This window comes from Mus pahari, chromosome 13, assembly GCF_900095145.1.
Source record: "Mus pahari chromosome 13, PAHARI_EIJ_v1.1, whole genome shotgun sequence".
Classification (NCBI taxonomy): domain Eukaryota; kingdom Metazoa; phylum Chordata; class Mammalia; order Rodentia; family Muridae; genus Mus; species Mus pahari.
Genome location: NC_034602.1, coordinates 94493431 through 94513685, shown reverse-complemented (window position 1 = coordinate 94513685; position 20255 = coordinate 94493431). Strand labels below are relative to the sequence as shown.

The window sequence follows — 20255 nt, the reverse complement described above, 5'->3', positions numbered from 1 at the left end:
CCCTTGCCTTGTGGTTCAGGGAAACATGATAGTGACCAGGTTGTGTCCCTGCACTTAACAAGTTAAGCACAAGCAGTTGTAGTGCAGTGTGTCCACTTTTCCAAAGAGCCATGTGGAAGTGCAAGCGCCTTGTGATATAGGGGAGTGATCTTCGCCTCACGGGGCAGCCTCATATGGCTCCTTTCCTCGTATGGCTCCTTTCTTTTAAGATTCTTTTGTCTTCATATAACAGCTCAATATATGATCAAAAGCACTTGCCATGTTAAATCTACATTATGTATGAAATACACTATTTATAACATCTCCTAAGAAAATTCTAGGCCTCTACACTACTTTTAGATTATAAGTGATATAATTGCTTTTTGGAAATGCCTAGAATCTGGAATCTCAGAGTATGAAATTTTAACATAAAACTTCACTAATTTTAACATTAGTAACTTATAATTAAGAATAACTTGGATAAAGAATGACTAGATCCTTATGAGTAAGGCAGTTTTGTAAAATTTTGACAGAACACTATCTTGAGCAAAACAGTTTTAAATATTTTAGAAGTAAGAATTACTATTTATATGTAAGGAAGCCAGTGATGTTGATTGCAATTACTATATTTGACCCACATTGTTTACCCTGAAGTGTTTTGTTACCCTCTTCCAGGAATGAGCTTCAGGTGATAAAATAGTTGTTCTTTACAACATTTGATCATTCCAGTTCTTCTACTGTATAGAGTAACTGTCCTTGGGGGAATCTGTTCAAGCCAGAGAATTGTTTTTAGTATAAGATTATGCATGATATTTTAAACTTTTTTCAGTATATAATGCATTCATTTATATTGTATGTAAGTGTATGCTGCCTTTCCTTGGTAGTTTGTGTATGTATAATACTTAATTTCTAGGAAGCAGAAATAGCAATATTTGCTTTGAAAATAATTTTTAGAGTGGTTCATTGTTTGAAGTATTTTCTAATTCCTATAAAGTTATTAATATCTCAATATATAAAGAGTAGAAAATTAAACCAATGAAAATGTATATTTCCAATTTTCCATACATTCCAATAGTACTTTTTTGATGCAAATCTAAATTTTTGTTTTCCATTTTCTAGACTAAATGTGTTAAATGGTCTTGCCAACAATATGGATGATTTGAAGATAAACACCAACATTACTGGTGCTAAAGAAGAACTCCAAGATGACAACAATTTTATCTCTGAGAAAGACAGTGGAGTTCATAAACCAAAAGATTGTCAGACATCATTTCAGAAAAACAGTTCATTGACTCTATCTGAAGAATTGTCAGAGGATCAATCAGAAAAAGCCTTAGGTGGAGGCCAGTCTGCTTTGTTTATCCCTGCCGGCACTCCTGCTGTTCCTAGTGAAAACTTTACCTTGCCCACAGGAGCTGTTGTTAATGGACCAGTCTCACGATCCCCCTCCACAAAGACTTCCAATATGAATGAAGGTAGTGTTTCATTAACCACTGGACAGCCTGCAGATCAGCTAACAACAGAATCTTGCTCCACTTTGAAGACAGCAGCTGATCATCAGCTGTCTACACCACAAAAAGCAAGCCAACACCAAGTTCTGTTTTTGTTATCAGATGTAGCACATACTAAGAATCCAACCCATTCCATTAAAAAGGTACCTACCTCTGCTTTAGTTGGTTGTGATGTTCAGAATTCAGTAGGGGATAGCATGAAGTCAGAGAGCACTTTAATAAGTCAAGCAGAGGTGGGTCAGGGCGACGCCGCCACAGTGGTCAGAGACAACTGTGTTGGCGCGTTAGCAGTGATTTCCTCAGGTACAGACGAGTTTAGGTCAGAAAATGATACAAACTGGGATCCCCAAAAAGAGTTCATTCAGTTTCTTATGACGAGTGAAGAGGCGGTGGATAAGCCCCCAGCTCATTCTAAAGTAGTAGGTCTAGAAAAAAAGAGAAAGAGAAAAATGGATGTGAGCAAGATCACTCGCTACACAGAGGACTGCTACAGTGACTCAGGCCGTGCACCCGGGAAATCAAAAACTCTTCAGGTTGACTTTCCAGGGCAAAATGAGGAGATACAAGCAATAGACTCACAGAGCTACACATTATCAAAAGTGAAACCTGAGTCAGCTGATGGAGACTTGGAGTCTGTGGACACTTTTCAGCATCTAGTTTATAACTCAGATAAATGTGGAGAAGATAATTCACCTGTTCATACTCGCACTTTAATTTCAAACACCTTAAAAAAGAAATGTGAAGAGAGTGATCCTGAGTCACCTGTTGCTTTCAGTACTGAAGAGCCATCATTCTACCCTTGTACAAAGTGCAATGTGAATTTTAGGGAGAAAAAGCATCTCCACAGGCATATGATGTATCATTTAGATGGGAATAGTCACTTTCGCCACCTTAATGTCCCCAGGCCATATGCTTGTAGAGAATGTGGACGGACATTTCGAGATCGTAATTCACTGCTAAAACATATGATCATTCACCAAGAAAGACGGCAGAAGCTGATGGAAGAAATTCGTGAGTTAAAAGAGCTCCAGGATGAAGGCAGAAATGCTCGACTACAGTGCCCTCAGTGTGTGTTTGGTACCAATTGCCCTAAGACGTTTGTGCAACATGCTAAAACCCACGAGAAAGACAAAAGGTACTACTGCTGTGAGGAGTGTAACTTCATGGCAGTGACGGAGAATGAGCTGGAATGCCATAGGGGCATTGCCCATGGAGCAGCAGTGAAGTGTCCTGTCGTGAGTTCAGAAATAACCCAGAGAAAAACACAAAAGAAGACTTCAGTGAAAGACTCTGTTATAGGATCATCCAAAAAACCTGCTACTTTCCCATGTAAGATGTGTCCCTTCACTACTTCAGCCAGAAGTACTCTGAAGAAGCACATGGAGTATTTGCACTCCTCCTCGTGTGTCGATTCCTTTGGTAATCCACTTGGACTTGACAAAAGAAAAAGTGACAGCCTCGAGGAGTCTGTAGATGTCGATAGCACCAAGTCATTAGCTAAACAGCAGCCAAGTACGTTTCCAAAGAACTCTGCTTTAAAACAGGATGCTAAACGAACATTTGGATCAAGCTCACATTCAAGTAATTTTTCAAAATTTCATAAGCGTCCACATAGAATACAAAAAGCCCGGAAAAGCATTGCCCAATCTGGTGTAAATGCATGCAGTCAAAATAAGTCTCCTCACAAGAACGTTATAGTTAAGAGCAGCACTGACCAAAAACCAAAGTATTTCCATCAGGCCCCAAGAGAAAAACCTAACGCCAGGGCAGACAGCAGTTATTTATATAGACACAAGTATGACAACTACCGGACGATCAGAAAATCAGGTGACTCATACCCACTTCCTTTCAAAAAAGAGGTTAATTCATTAAACTCTTTACATCTATTTTCATCAAGTAACTCTCATAATAATTTTATTTCAGACCCTCATAATGCAGATACCAAAAGGCCAGAAAACGAGAAAGACCACAAGCGCGTAGCTGTAAAAAGAGTAGTTAAGGCTTCAAAGAAGGAAAGCTCTGCTGGAGAGGACCTGGATAGCTATCCCGACTTTCTGCATAAAATGACTGTTGTTGTTTTGCAAAAGCTTCATTCTGATAAGAAAGATAGTTACGAAACAGAAGATGACAGCTCCTGGGATAACGTTGAGTTAGGTGACTACACTACACAGGCCATGGAAGAAGAAGCCTACAGTGACCTTAGTCAAGAACATGTAAATTTATTGCCCCTGTTTAAAAGCAAGATAGAGGGCCAGGGCCCTGGAGACAGTGCTGCCCTGAGTTACGATCAGAATGATGGCTTCTACTTTGAATATTATGAAGATGGTGGCACTAACAGCTTTTTACAAGATATACATGATCCTCAGCATTTGGAAAACCCAGAAACGCCTTTGTCAAAGCATAGTTCTGTTTTTCATTGGACTGATTTGTCTCTTGAGAAGAAATCATGTCCTTATTGCCCAGCAACATTTGAAACAGGTGTTGGGTTGTCAAATCACGTCCGAGGACATCTTCACAGAGCAGGATTGAGCTATGAAGCCCGTCATGTTGTATCACCAGAACAAATAGCCACAAGTGACAAGATGCAGCATTTCAAAAGAACTGGCACTGGGACACCTGTGAAACGAGTTAGAAAAGGTAAGTTTACTGTTGGAGATAGTTGGGGCCTAATAAATCTGTTCAGATTCAGAGGAGGTGAAAACTGTGTTTGAGTTTGTTCCTTTTTAGAATCACACAGTTTCCATTTATGAGTTTATTCATTTACAGTGATTTGTAAGAGTCTGATACTACTCTTAAAAATCTTTTTTTAGCTATAGAGAAGTCTGAAACTACTTCCGAACATACTTGTCAGCTCTGTGGTGGTTGGTTTGACACAAAGATTGGGTTATCAAATCATGTCAGAGGCCATCTGAAAAGACTTGGGAAAACTAAATGGGATGCTCACAAATCTCCAATCTGTGTTCTGAATGAGATGATGCAAAATGAAGAGAAGTATGAAAAGATCCTGAAGGCGCTCAACAGTCGCCGCATTATCCCCAGACCGTTCGTAGCTCAGAAACTCTCCTCAGGCGATGACTTCTTATCTCACAATGTCTTACCTCTTGATGAATACCACAATGGCCTAAAGACAGAGGCTCTCTCAGTGTCTGCATCAGAGGAAGAAGGGCTGCATTTCTTAAGTGAGTGTGGTGAAAGAAAGCCTGAACTGCCCAGTGGGAGAAAGAACCAGTCTCTTACACTGATAGAACTTCTTAAAAGTAGAAGGCTAGGCGAAGAAAGGAATTCGGCTGTTTCTCCTCACAAGATCCATAACCAGACAGCAAGAAAGAGATTTGTTCAGAAATGTGTTCTTCCATTAAATGAAGACAGTCCGTTGATCTATCAGCCACAAAAAATGGACTTGACTATGCACTCAGGTAAGGACGCTTGTGAGTCTGTCAACACAGTTGAGTTGTGCTTTGTGAGGTGGAACATCCATGTGAAGTGCCTTCTGAGCATCTTCTTGTTCAAACTGCAGCATGGCAGGGCATACTGGCTCTGCTGTAGCTCATCAGAGGATGCCCAGCAACACTGAGTCTTTGCCTCATTCTTGGTCTGAATGTAAGTTGAGAACAAAAGCAAAATATGTGCACATGCACACGCACACGCACATGCACACACACTTCCCCTACCCCTACACCAAGCCAACTGACCTATAAAACTCAGCACTGCTGAGGTATATGTGGGAGGCTCATGTTTAGCAGCACAGCAGTATTATTGGAAGATCTCTGACGTGTTTCTGCCAATGCTACCAAGAACTGAGCTGCTGATGTCCCTCTGCTTAGGCAAGGCCAGGCAGTACAGAGTAGCTTTAGACCAAAGGATGGTACTTGCTGTGTGATACTATTAACGCAAAGGAGAGTCTCCTCCCTGAAGCCTTGTTGTATTGTGTGACTTAAGAGAACTGTAGTGACTATAAGTGTTTGGCCTTGTGAGTGTCCCAGCAGTGCTCTAGTCCAGCGGAGCAGGTGCTTGGCTTAGTGCTGCTGCTTTCTGGTGAAGGGCTGTTTTGAATGTACTAGGAAATGATGTGGCAGGTAGAGAAATACTTTGATATTCTTAGGTCTGGTTTATACTCAAACACTTGAAGGGTGTTTGGGTTTGTTTGTTTGTTTTGAGGTTAAGAATGTTGAGGATTTATGTATCTATGTTGACTGTATTCTTAGCCAAATAGAAATTGATCAGTGTATTAATAAAAGATGAGATTACTGTAATTCTGGGTTGCTTCGTGGCAAGCACTGGATATCTCAGTATTTGTATTGCCATTTTGATTTGGGGGAATGTTAGTAGTCTGAAGAAAGTGCTTTCTCTGATTTAGGATTCTGGGTAGTAGGATGCTCTCCATGTAACGGGTCTTTTGAAGTTAGTAGTAGTCTTTTTTTCTTTTTAAGAAAGGTAAAGTTGAGTGATCATGTGTTGATTGCAATGCAGTATTTCTAGTGGCCATCATAATACTGTTGAGACACCGATTGAAATGTTTTGGGGGAGTGAGGGTTGTCAGAAAAGTTTAGAGTTTATTTTTCTGCATGTTTCCTTTCCTGTAATGGTATTGGCTTGTTGATCATTTATTTAGCGCAAAGATTTTAGGGGGAAAAAAAAAAACCTGTTGAAATCATTAGCTTTCATTATTGATGGCGCATTCAGAGTAATGAAGGTAAAACGCCCTGAATGAAACACAGTGTCTAGCAGCTGCTCCGTGGTGTCACTACCTCCTCTCCAGCCTTCATCGCAGAGCCTCATTTAGAAGCCAGCCTTTTACAGTTTTGTGGGTAAAACACTTTAATTACCACTTTCTCAACTAGACTTTTTAATTCTTTTTATTGGTAAAATGCTTTGAACCTTCCCAACAGAACTGTGCTGCTCAAATCACAAAACTGAATTTTAGTATTTCTAAGAAAGGATCTGCAAGGAAGTGATAGAAGGTTCAACCTAGAGGAGCTTGGAGGTCCAGGCCACTCCCCTTGCATTTTCCCAAGGAGCAGCTTAGGCTCGCTGTACATACTAACTGCCAGCTACTAAGAGTTAACGTCCTCTCCTTAATGTAAGCTAAGCTAACTCAGCAATTAAAAGCTGTCTTTATTGAGGTACTGTTCTACACACACTAAGCTAGGAAAATGTTTCCCTTTTTGAAGTGAGAACTGGATTATAGTTTTCTTTTGAATGATAGGTGTGCCTGTGAAGCTCACATGTGTGCATTGCAATACGGCGTTTACAAGTGCTGTTAGCCTGTCCAACCACTCACGCGCTTGTGCACGAAGGAAGAGTGCTGGACTTGTGGCTGGTGCAGGTATGTCTGAGCAGATGTTACAGCAAGTCTGTTTTAACTCCTCACCACAGTGGTGCCAATGTCAGATGATATCTATAGCTCCTTTTGGTAAGCAGCAATTGAATGCACATTAAATTTCAGCAACTTGTAGACTATTAGGTAGGATTTCAATAGATGATTATTTCCATCTGGCGCATACTGATTTGATTTGGGGGAAAATAGCCCATTCGAGGTGAACTTTTGAGTCTGCATTCCACTTTTAAAAAAGTATACTATTTATGATTTTTGAATTTACTTTTCTATGAGTAGATTCTAGTAAAATCACCTCCTTGGTTAACAAACATGAAAAAGATTACTGTAATGCTGCTTTTGAAAAAGGTGCTTTATTACAAAAGGAAACCACAATAAGGTCTCAAATATATAGAATAATTCATTAGTCTATAAATTGAATCTTCAGAAGGGGGCAGATCTTAATAATGCCCCCTTTTGACCACTGTACAGAATTTTCTTTTAATGCCCCTAATCTACATTTAGGATTAATAAGCCTAAGCCTCCACATGCATGCTGCGTGCACATTTCTGTGTTCCTTTGGTTGGCTAGTCCAGCTTTGCAGGTAACGTTTGTCAGCTTACTCATATAACACGCTTCTGACACCTTGCAAAGTGCTTTGCTCTTTGTATTCTTTCAAGCTGCCTGCTTCACTGAATCCCATTTCCTGCGAATCTCAAACTTCTTTTTCTAAATAGAATTGCACAAATCTTTTTTTTTTTTCATTATAATCCTCTTTGTAGTATTTTTATTTCTCTTGCTCCTTTGAAGTCATGACTGTGTGCTTTCTCAAGTGGTTGTTTGCCTGGCCTTTATGCACTTCCTCGTGTGCGTACAACTTACATCTGCTGTGTCCTTGCTGGTAAGGACACACTGTGTTCATACTGGGCTCTTTCTTTGCTTCTTCACTTTGTCCCTTGGATTGAGATACAGATGACAGAGACACTTTATATACAAAGGAGGAAAACAGTTTTAGTTTACTGGCATAGAACTCTGACTAAGGTTTTAAGTTTCTTTTGCCTGTATTTGATTAGGCATGCAGTTGTAGATGTGGAAGACAGGAGGCAACAAAAGAAGCTGCTGAACTGGCAAATCAGCACCATGCTCTGCTCTCCACAAGCATGATGCCCAGGGGCAGCGCTGTGAGATGTAGGCCTAGGCTTCCCTTCTCATCGTGTAAGGAAGTTGTGCTCTGAATTTCGGTCATTTGTCTGCACTTGGAGAGCATAGCAAAGCTAGAGTTCAAACCAAGACTATCCGACCTTGGCTTTCCCCCCTAGTTACTATTCTGTATTCTTGAATTTCTGTTGGATAATTCTAAAATGAAAGTGGGTTTAAAGTGGGGAACATTCTGGTGAGTCTGATTAGAGACAGCAGGAGCCCAGGAAATGGACCAGGCCTGCTTTAGACTTTGGAGGGCTTCTGAGAGTGTCTCACTGAGTACTTAGCAACGTGCTCTCCTCTGATATTTAATGGGTGAAGGGTTCCTCCTCTTGACTGCTACTTCATTAGAAAATAGTTTTGTCTAACCTTAAAACTTGTCAAAAAACAATAATAGTTTAAGGCATTGGCAATTGATATTACCTTTCATGAAAACATCAAAGGCAAATCAAAACCCTTCATTAACATAAAGAAAAGAGCATAAAATGAACTGGGTAAATTCTAGACCATTGAAGAAAAAGAAGACATTGCAGTTAAATCCTAACTACCATGTCATAGTGCTAGAAAATCAAGTGTGTGTTAGTTGTAGGCATGAAGAAGGGAGAACACCACTGTGTAGACAGTCTAGGGTGGTGGTCTTCATAACCTCGTCCCTTCCTTAGACACTCTGAAAGAATGTGTCCCAGTTTAAAGTTAACGTCCTGCTTTCTCATGCCAACCTAAGACATTTTTATCCAGCTTTTGTTTCCCAGAGACTCCTATTAGTATCTATAAACTCCATATGCCTATTTATTTCCCAGTACTTGGATTACAAGGGCCCTAGAGGGCTCTAGATTATTGTAAGGTACTCATTGGTTCATATGAGTAACAGGCTTAACTTTTGAGAGAGAGAGGGAGAGAGAGAGAGAAAACACGTGCACATGCGCACGATATCTCATTCATTTATAAACCATACATCCACACAAGTATATCACACAGTTGGAACAATGAAAAAGAAAAATGGTAGGAATGAAGCCTCTAAGATCCTAGTGTGCTTCTTCCTAGTTCAGCTTTCATTCATGAATAATTTTACTTGTGTGGTCCAGTCTTGAAGAAAAAGCTTCAGTAGGGGCTGGGAAAGTGGCTCAGTGCTTTCTACATATGCAAGGACCAGAGATTGGATCCTGGTGTCCAAGTGCATCAGCTGAGTGTGGTAACACTCATCTGCAACCCCAGTGTGGGAAGCAGAGAGATGCTGGCCACTCTGTGCAGTTGAAGCTGCAGACTTCAGGCTCAGTGAGAGAACACCTCAGAGTAAACAGGTAAATAAGGTGAAGACACAACATAGAGAAACGTCCAACCTCAGCCTCTGGCTGCGCATTGCATGGACTCGAATGCACACACGTGAACACAACACAAACTCAAGCTTAGACATTCTCAAGACTGATAGTTCTGTGGTAAGCCTTTGTAGAAGCTATCAGCTCCTGGCATCTTCTATGCAATCCAGTGGTATTCCAGGGATAGAAATAGTCCTTCTAACTTAGGTCTTTCCAGTTAGCCTTAGACTGAAAAGTCTGCTTTCTAAAATATCAATTTGGTGATGATTCAAATACTCATAATGCAATGTTTCTTTACTTTAACATCTCGACTTGCATGTATAAATTCAAATTTATACCTGTAGCCTATCCCTGCTCATCTGTTCATCTGATGCGCTCTGGTGCTTTTGATTTATTCTTTCTCATTAGAAGAGTAGTGCGGGGCTGGTGAGATGGCTCAGTGGGTAAGAGCACCTGACTGTTCTTCCGAAGGTCTGGAGTTCAAATCCCAGCAACCACATGGTGGCTCATAACCATCCATAACAAGATCTGATGCCCTCTTCTGGAGTGTCTGAAGATAGCTACAGTGTACTTACATATAATTAAATAAATAAATATAACAAACAAACGAATGAAGAAAGAAAGAAAGAAAGAAAGAAAGAAAGAAAGAAAGAAAGAAAGAAAGAAAGAGAGAGAGAGTAGTGCGTAGTATGACTCAGTGAGTTGGTCTACTCAACACTGAAAAGCTGCTACCTACATTTGAGTACTCTGCCCTAAGTTTCTTTCTGTTTAGGGACTGGCGTGGGTTAGAAGTAGTATCTTAGAATCCTAACTCTTGTGGCAGCGGCAGCATTATTTCTTTTAACCTGTTAATTTTTTTTTTAATCTACCAGCTATTTTAAAGTTAGATACTAATGTAAAGTGGAAATTTCTAGTTTCTTACTTAAAATTACTGGAAGAAATTGTTTTTATTCTAGAAGTATGTTGGGGAAGGATCTTATTTGTCCATCTGCAGAACACATTTTCCATAACACTTTAGAAGTAGTACATACTAGTTATCCAAAGTGACCAGCCTGCCATAATTACAGAAGAAAAGGGCTTAGAAATTAGTATTAGTCTTTAGTCAGTGCCACTAGTACATTATGACTGCTTTTGAAAAAAATACTTTACTTTTCAAATCATCCACTTTTAAAATGCAATTGTAGATTGGATCTTACTGATGGGTTTTTTTTTGTTTGTTTTCTTTTTTCAGCTTTAATGATATAATACTCTTATAAGTGCTAATGACCTCAGCTAGGTACTGAGGGGGCTCATAGACCATTATGATAATCACTCCTGTGCCTCTAGAAATGCTGTGAGGAAGCTTTCTGCCAGGACATTCTTGAAGCTCCTCATTATGCATCACTGGTTTATGTGTTCACAGATATGTGTCTTCTACTCCTATTGTGCTGAAGGCTGTGCGTCCTCTGGAGTATAAACAGAAAATGTTGATCGGTATTTAAACTCAAAGCCAGATACCTTGATAATTCTTGACTGGGTTGGTTTTGAAATGAATAAGAAGTATTTGCTAGCAGAGTTTAGCCCTGCTTCCCTTTTATCTTGTTTGTTAAATACCTGCATGGAAATGAACATGCACATGGACTCACATACACAGAAAAAAGGGTCACGTGGTTCATTCCAACTTTTTTTTTTTTTTAAAGCTGTCTGTGAGACAGTGTCTGTATCTCAGCTGTAACTTGTCTCAGTACAAATCACTCAGTAAATCTGTGTTTATGTGGCAGTAATGTATCATTTATTCAGACTTGGGCAACATAATGAGTTGTTCTGGTTGAGTATATTTTCTAAGATTAGTTCTTTAGTGCCAAGGTTGATTTTTTTTTTTTTTTAATGTTATTTTTGCCTTGTAAAATGGATGGGTAAATGTAACCTTATCCTTAGAATAACCACAAGGGGATGCAGTAATTATTTTATTTTGTCAGGAAAGGTACCCAGAGATGCTTGGCAGATTACTCACTGGTTAGCAGGCATTCCTACAGCTCTTGCTGTGGCCCAAGCACTGTGCTAAGTGCTACAGAGGCAGGTTGAATTTTACATGTGGTAGGAGCACATGTAAACATGACTGTGGTAATAAGACAGATGGGCAAGTGCCGAGGATGAGCTGTGTGCACTCCTCCCTCTGCCAGTGGAGAGGGAGAGAGAGGGAAGAAGGATGCACAGTGGGCTTAAGCCGGAGGAGGAGGAGGAGGAGGAGGAGGGGTTTGTTGTCACTGGCTCTCTAAATGCTGGAGTTTTAACCTATTGGGGCTTTGGGTTGTTGTTGCTGTTATTTGTGTGTTTGGTTGGGTTGATTTTTTTTTTTTTTTATGCTAAAAATCAAAAAGGAGCTATACCCCATCCCAGCATGTGTCATTTGATTTGAACCTGGCTGGGACAGAAAGTTAGGGTCTGGAGAGGAAAGCAATCATACAAAAAGGAGGGAGTATTGTGGGAAAATGCAATGTTTACTAAGAATCCTGGGAGGTAGGAGTAAGGGATTAAATAAGTTAGATGGTGAAGTAGGTCCAGTAGAAGACATAGGGATAATTAAATGCTGGAACTTACTTTGTAATGAAGCAAAATCCTCTTGTGTCTTTGGTCTCTACTGTGCAGTTCTCCTCCTAGAACACATTCTGTAGACCAGGCAGCTGTAACCCGAGATGTGTGCCGCTGCCTCCTGAGTGCTAGGATTAAAAGTATGTGCCACCATGCCAAGCTCAAAATCCCTTTTAAATCCTTCCTAAAAGGACTTCTATGATGCTTTGGAAACTACTTTTTGAATAAAAGATGTGGTTAGGAGAAGGAGAAATTCATTTAAGATTTAAATTAAGAGTAATTTTAATACATAAGTCATTAAGAGTAATGACAATAGGAATGTGAAGTAGGATCAGTGGGTAGACAACTAGTGTTTCCGGTTAGAGTTCAATTCTATTTGTGTTCTTCCCCACCCCTGTCTGACTCCAGTCTTTACTTTTATTACTTGTTGATTTTCTAGTATTTACTTCTTATATGTTATAGGTGTTTTAGTGTGCTAGGGTTTCTCATCTAACATGAATTCTTGAGTGCTTTTATGATCTGGATTTTAAACCAGACTAGCAAAGCTCTGACAAGCAGGCGGGGTGCTTGTATGAGGAGGAGGAGGAAGGGGAGGGGGAGGAGGGTAGGTATTTGGCTATCATTGACTTTATGGGTATTACCCTAGTTAGTACTTTTTGTCAGCTTGAGGCAAGCTACAGCTGTTTGAGAAGATGGAACCTCAGTTGAGAAAATATCCTCACTAGATTGGCCTGTGTGGCGATTTTTGATTAACGATTGATGTAGTAGGGTCTGGCCCTAGATGGTACAACATCTAAACAAACTTCGAGGAGCCAGACAGGAAGAAGCATTCTTCTCTGGCTTCTGCTTCAGTTCCTGGTTCCAGATTCCTGCCTTGAGTTCCTGCCCCAAATTTCCTCAGTGATAACCTGAGAGTTGGAAGATGAAATAAACCTTTTCCTCTCCAAGTTCTTTTGGTCATGGTGTCTTATCACAACAACAGAAACCCTAAGACAGGTATAGTACACATGGACTTGAACCGTCTCTTGTGAGGTCAGTCCAGCACAATGGCTCGTTGGAGACTTCACTACTCACTTAGAAGTACAAGAGTAGGATTTACTTTATTTATTTATTGGTTTATATAAGGGGTTGAAGAATAATGTTAATTCTTTTTGTTCAGTGTGATACTTAATGCCCATGCACACACACAAATATGCACATGGCCTTAGCTGGAAGATTCTTTGTGAAGAAAATACCATATATGCTTTTACTTTTGAACTTTGTTGGAATATGTAAAGTCTTAAAAATAATTAAAAGCCAAGTCAAATTCATTGAAACCAAAAATGTGCTGCATTAAGATTTATCTGTCTTATTGAACTTGAGTATGACTGTATAGGAGGTAGATTTTTGACTTTCTTACTGAACACTTGTTTAATTGGTCTTAAAATGTCTTAGAAATGCAGGTGCTTATAGAGGGCAGGGATTTGGTTAAAATGTTTAAGTAATTCTTTTTTAAAAGGTGACTCAAACAGATTCATTATTATTGTTTTGTTGTTCTATATTTTATGTGCATTAGCCTAAGAAAAATAGTCCGTCTCCTTGGCAAATACTTGCTTTGCCAATACTATTGAATAAAACTGCATATACCCCAACTCACCTTAGAAAGAAAATTTCAACTTGCTTCCTATTAACACAAAGAAATAATATGTTTGTTGTCATCTTTTTATCATTTATGTCTAGTTATCCTTCATATATCTGGATATATTTGTACTTTGAAACAGTGTGTACATCTACAAATTGTGCTTTCCCTTCTACCACTTTGACTTTAAGTGTAAATAAAATGCTACTCTCCACGTCATCCTTTCCAGGTGAAATATTAAAATGTTTTTAGGTATACTTGCCCCTGATTGTTTATTTTGGGGTCAGTTACTATTCTGTAGTCATTGAGAATAAAGTGTTAAAATTGTGTGCAATTTAGGATGCTAAGGAGAAATCTCCCCAGTCTCAGAGTGAAACTATCAAGGGGAGGTGGTGCTGGCACATCCTTCCCTTCAGTGCCAGCACACAGGGACAGAGGCAAAGGATCTCTGAGCTCTAGCACAGCCAGGGTTACTCAGAGAAACCCTGTCTGGAAAGACAAAGCAAACAAAAGATGATACTATCTATATAGGTCCTAACTGTCTTTATGTTTAGTTCTTGAATAGAAGAGAAGTGGGGTGGTGTAGGAATATGCTGAGAATCTGTGCTGGCACCATTGTTCTTAGTAGCCTCCTTTTGCATGGGTGCTCCATGACAACACACCTCATTTCCTTGTTATGGTACTAGGTACTCAAGAGATGACACTGAATACATTTGTATGGTCCCATGCAAAATGATTATGTAGCAGCCTTTGAAAGTTATGAAATGTTTCAAGACTGCAGCAGCAGAGCATTAAATACATATGTGGAGCCCTATGCAGCTGCACATCTACAAAGCTAGTCTTCTGGACTCTATGCAGACAGAAAGCTTAAGTGAAAAAAACCCCTCATTCCCTTAATTCTTATGCCAGCTAACATATTTCTTTAAAAATAAACTACCCTCCCAAAACCTAGGATATTTTTGTTTGTTTTTAAGTTGAAATGGAGAAAAATCAAATGCTTATTTGAACAGTCTTTTATTTGCTTTCGTCTTGAACCTTGGAGGATTACTGGCAGCAATGAGAACTGAGTTCATCAGCTCACACTTGAGGCCATCTTGGGACATGTACCTTCCCACCTCACAGCTGCTGCGTTGGCCTTCACCACCAGCTTCTCAATGGTGCCAGGGTGGTGTTTACCTCCTTTTGATAACTTAATTCCTGCTATTCTTCCAAATAAACTCCTAGTTGCTTTTGCTTTCCCAATTTGAACATGCAAACTGCATAGGAAAATATCCTAGCTGGGCTATAACATTCTATTTGGGCTCTATCTAATGTGGCCATTGTGCTTCATAGTAACCCAGCACTATGGTTTGAAGATTCCCCTGTAGAATTTGGGTTGAAATTTAGTTACTGTTGTAGGTGTGGAGAGGTGGAAGCCGTAAGCACACAGGCCTTTATTACTGAAGGAGTGTCTCATAGAAAGGATGGCTTTGTCCAGTTTTCTATGCTTCTCATGTGCTCGCTTGTGCCTGTAGCATGGTGCACCTTACACAAAGGACCTCACAGGTGTTAACAGAGGACTTCCTACCCTCCAGAATTAGAAGTGTGTTTATTTGGAGATTTAAATTGTTTTCAAGAAGTAAGGCTGTTGTTACAAATAACTGGAAATGTGAAAACACCTTTAGAGCTACATGTCCCCAGGAGGCTGGAAGATTTAGGCAATCATGCTTACAAAAAAGCTTGTGTTGCTATGTGTGGAACACTGAGAGATTCTTGTGAGGGGTGAGAAGAAAGAAAGAGTTCTTAAGTGGTTGTGAATGGAACATTGATAGAAATATAGACAGAAAAAGTCATTCTGTTGAAGGCTCAAACAAAAATGAGAAACAAGGTATTGGAAACTAAGTGTAGAGGTCATCTTTGTTATACTGCTGTGGAGAACTGGCTGGAAGTCTGGGCTGTTGGGACTTTGTAGAACACAGAACGGAGGACTGGGCTGTCTGGTGCTTACAGTCCCTGACAGCAGTGTTAGACAGCGGAGTATCTACCTCAGCTGCCATGATCTGTGAGAGGACCAACCGCACTGCCTAGAGCTGTAGCTCCTTGTAATTAAAGTGAGGCTGGATGACAGGTACAGAGTAAGGGAGTGTTTGGGAGAAAATTCTCAATGTGCCAAGAGACCCTTTGCTGGAAGGAGTTTTAGACAGGAAGAATCCTGACACTGTTGTTTTTACAGTGTGAAGCCTGTGGGCCCACGGGCCTGTGGGCCTGTGACAGCTCACACCAAAGTGTCCTATGTGATCTGGTAGACCCACTGTTCCACGAGGGATACACATGGGAAACCCTGCAGTTCACAAGTGGCCCTCAGAACCTGAGCACTGCAGGAGCAGCTTCCACAGGGACCAAACTGCTGCAAAGAACCTACTTAGCCTAACAGAGTGTCGAGTTGTTGGACCCTAGACCCTAGGTCTTTTGGAACATGCGCCTGGGAAAAACAACTCCAGGTGTGAGGCTGCCACTGATGAGAGTGGAACTCTAGAGCAGAGCTGTAGGTGTCGCATTGTCCAGATGCCCGAGGGACCAGGCTCTTCAGTGTGTCCAGGGGGGAGGTAGAATGCTTGAGTAAGGTCACAGAACTGCTTCTGGAGATATTCCTGGAGGTGCGTCATGGCTCCATTCTCACCCACTCATGTGAATGGAGCTGACTCTGAAGCATAGAGTGGAGGTGTCTGCTGTGTTGAGGAAGATAAAAGTTTTCAAGAGGATAGAAGTCTTAAATCTGGTTTTAAATGTTCCCTCTAAAACTCTGTTTTATTGCTAAGGTATACGTTTTAACTGGTGTGCAGTTTTTGATTTATTTCAGTGAGTGGTGTTTTTTATTATAATTTTGTCTTTTAAAAAAGTCTTTCGAGACCATTAGAGCTACGGGGCTCTGTCCTCATGAAGGGATTGCTGCAGTTACTGTGTAAATGTGCTGGTTATTGTAGGGGTGATGAGAAAAGTGAGTTTGCCCAGTGGCCTCTTGGTTTTCTGTGTGCATACCTATCCTACTGCCATGTTACTGCTGAGCAGGAGAAGATGGCGCCACACTCACAGACTTCCCAGCCTCAGGACTGTAAACCAAATACACGATGATTTCTACTCACTCAGTCTATGGTGTTCTGTTACAGCAGCAGACAGCACACTAAGGCACACAGAATATACCAGTAGTCAGTTGAAGAAGATGAAATGGAGCTCTTAAGTAATTGAGTAGGGATGAGTAAGAGTAATTAAAAATGTTAGTGGTGAGTTTTAATTTAGTCATTGTATACTTCCTGATCACAGAGGTTTTAGGTAACACTGAGTAAGTCCTTATCCTCTGAAGTCATTTGAGCAATGAAGAACAAAAAGAAACACTCTCCTCTTGGAAGCAATTGCTGGTACGCAGTGAGCAGAATGATGGAAACAGAGAAGACTTCACATGATGACATCAGTGCTGAAAGTAACCTGTGTTTCTTGTGTATAAAATGAAGTAGTTGTTCAGAAAAGACTTGATTCTGGGTGTGTTGTATCATCTAATGGCATGCTTGTCACCTGGTTAGTGCTTAGCACAACACTGTAGGGTCTTTTGAGGTTCTTCCATATTTAGTAAAACACAGCTGCTTTACTAAAAGGTTGTAAAGCCTTTGTATATGACTCTACAGCTCAATTCACTCTCGGCCAGTAATTTTGCAGTAGTGGGTGAAGTCTTCCAATTTTTAACCAAGTCCTTTGGGTCCCTGGTTTGCTGCACTTGTTCTGCATTCTAAGTGGCATGTGAGGGTCTGACTCCCGGGCCTGCTTGTGCCCCGCAGCAGTGGCATAGTTACAGAGCGAGGAAACCAACCCTCATCAAACACGAACATGCAGTTAAAATGCTGAACATTGGTTGATCTGGAGTGCTGTTGTGACAGATATGTTGGTACATTACTCTTTGCATTCAAGGGAACGTTTTGTGACAGTTGTCTCTGATGCAGCAGGTGCCATTTGAATGTCTTCCTTGCATGCATGTGTATGTTACTCAGGTTTTTTACCTGGTTTTTCTAAATGTATGGACAGCATTACAGAGGTGGACTGGATGCTAGTAATTAACCTTGTTCAATGTACTCATTTCACCTACAAAACAATGTTTCGGGAACCAAGGGATTTTAAAATAATGAAGACTTAGACACTTAGACATTCGGGTTTTATTCACAGGCGTCTCAGATTTGAAATATTTTAATCTTAGTAAAGGAGTGAATTTCTAAGAACTTATGTAACAGGACTTGGAAACCTAGTTAACAGAATGTATCAGCTACATTATAACAGTTGCCCTACTTTCTGGTGTCATGACACCTTCAAATACTACCACTGGAATTTCGATGGCTTTATTTACAGTTTTAGATGTGATCATTCATAAACAGCTTTTAGAGTCACACAGCATCAGAATTCATAAAGTACTGTTCTTCCTCATTCGTGTAAATCTTCTTACAAGTGCAGGCTGTCCAGCTGCATGTCTCCTCAACTGCGTTGGTAGCGTAAGACACATCATTGACCTCTTCTTACATTCCTCTCCCCATTGCTGATAGTGGCATTGTGTGAAGATCCTTTGTAAGGATTGCCAGTGCATTCTGTGTGTATCCACAGTAATTTACTTACATTCTACAAGGATTTTTTTTTTTTTTTTTTGTAATGTGTCAAGTTTAACAACCTGTAAGCTCTCCAAAGAAAAAGATTGTATCTGTGATCTAACACTAACCCTTGCTGTATCCTACACTATAGAGGTAGACATTCTGTGGATTTACCTCAGAGGTGGAGGGAGTAACTGATCTCTGGTATTTCTCTGAACTCTTTCCAGAATATGAATCACTTAAAAGTCGTTCAAATTCTAAATTGCCCACTGCAGCCACCGTGGAAAAGAAGTGTATGGTGTTTGGTCATTCATATTAGGTGTGACAAAGAACCTAGTTGCTGTAAGTTAGATTGCTCTGTGATACATAGGTAAAATAATGCAGAACTTGTGGTTTCAACAGTGCATTTAAGCACATGTGTGGCTGTGGTAGGAAGGGGTATTGCCCATATTGCATTTTGTAGCAGAGATTTCCAGTCGCACTCCATCGAAATGCTAATGGATAAATTACTAGGTTTTGCTTGTTTTTTTTTTGTTTTTTTTTTGTTTTTTTTTTTTTTGGCTCCAGAAGCATTTGTTGAGTCCCTGCTATGTACCAGGCTCTTGACTGACATAACTAATGACAACATTAGAATTTTCCAGAACTGGGTTATTTATCTTTGAATTAGTTATTCTTCAATACCTTATTGTTAGTCTCTTGTTTTAATGATAAATAGGAAAAAAACAAAAAGGCGAAAATGTGTGAGTCTTAGTTTTTACTTTTAAATAAACAGGTGACAAGAAGCTGGCCATCAGGACCGAGCTCTTCCATTTACTACAGTTTGTAGTTTGCGGCGTGCATTTCTGTTACCTTCCCACTTGTCTGCTGTGAGGAACTGTGGTCTCTGGTTCTGTAATAGCAACACCTGTTCTTTTGGAATCTGGACTTGGAACAGCCCACATCACAGGTCCATTGAGCGGCCCATCCTTCTTCTCTTACTTGGAATTGTTTCAGGGGATTTCATGAATGAGAGAAGCCATTTGAATGATTCTTGTGTTTCATTTGGATCCTTCACTTGAAACCCTAGGGATGAACTCTTACTTCTCTTCCTGCTCCTTGACAAGCAGCGTCTGCAGTCACTGTCATCCTTTGTCCAGAGGATCCGAGGACTGTAGAGCACTGTGCTGTCCACTAGTTCAACGATAAATGGGTTTTCTTTCAGTGACTCACATATTGGGATAAATAATTATGGGAAAAGTAATGGGAAAAATGTCAAAACCAACACTAAAATATTTGGTCTACCCTTAAAAAAAGCTTTTTGTTTAAATCACATTTTAAAAAACAAACCACTGGAGAAAATATAGTGTGAAAAAATGGAAAGAATAGTTGGCATCAAACACTGGATCCAGCTGTGAACTCAGATAATACAACAAATTTATAGTTACTTTCTAATAAAGCTCACACGTTTGCATGATTGTACATGTAACAGGCTGTTTACAAAGGAAAACTGAGCTATATTTGCTCTTGAATTTCAGTGGAAATTGGTTTTTCATTGAGCTTTGTATTAAATTGTTGATATTCCATTGCTCAGTTTGCTAGGGTTACTTAATAGAATAATAATCAAGTGCATATTTAATTAAGTAACATTAAAAAGTTGTGATTTTCCTAGAAATAAGATGTTTAGAATTATGTATGATCAGAAGTTAAAGATTCTCTGTATTGTAATTATTGACTAACTGAGCTCCCAGTTCTTTAGTTATATTTTCTCAGTTGTACCCGAGTGTCATATTTGGAGAAAGTGACTCTAGGAGAGTTAGTGCGTACCCTGAAAACGGAGCTGAACGGAGACGTTCCTGGTGTAACTGAGCTGTTGTGACCTCTCTTATGGAGGTGTGTTTTAAATATATGAGGAATTAAGTTTTTCTCTTCCTTTTTTAGCCATAGATTGTAAGCAGAAGAAATCAAGGTCAAGATCTGGAAGCAAGAAGAAAATGCTAACATTACCTCATGGTGCTGACGAGGTTTACATTCTCCGATGCAGGTATATGCCTCAGTTGCTATATGTGCTATGGTCCCTTTTCCAGGTGTCCTTTGAGACACAGTAGTTGGCATTTTTATTTGGTGGCTTGCTCAACAATAAAGTGATAAATGATTTTTCAGCTT

The 20255-nt window shown here is 40.0% G+C and overlaps 1 protein-coding gene across 27 annotated transcripts in view; it reads left to right on the top strand.

Annotated features, from left to right (window-relative positions):
- Positions 1-20255, top strand: part of Znf644 (zinc finger protein 644) — a 72067-nt gene that overhangs the window by 49081 nt on the left and 2731 nt on the right. For 14 of the 27 annotated variants that reach the window (XM_029545494.1, XM_029545497.1, XM_029545490.1 and 11 more), the window contains 4 exons: positions 1099-4127; positions 4301-4906; positions 6697-6816; positions 20031-20133. In XM_029545494.1, the coding sequence (XP_029401354.1) occupies positions 1099-4127; positions 4301-4906; positions 6697-6816; positions 20031-20133 (3858 nt within the window). The remainder of the gene's footprint in view (positions 1-1098; positions 4128-4300; positions 4907-6696; positions 6817-20030; positions 20134-20255) is intronic. The other 13 variants (XM_021210507.1, XM_029545502.1, XM_029545501.1 and 10 more) reach the window with 5 other exon arrangements.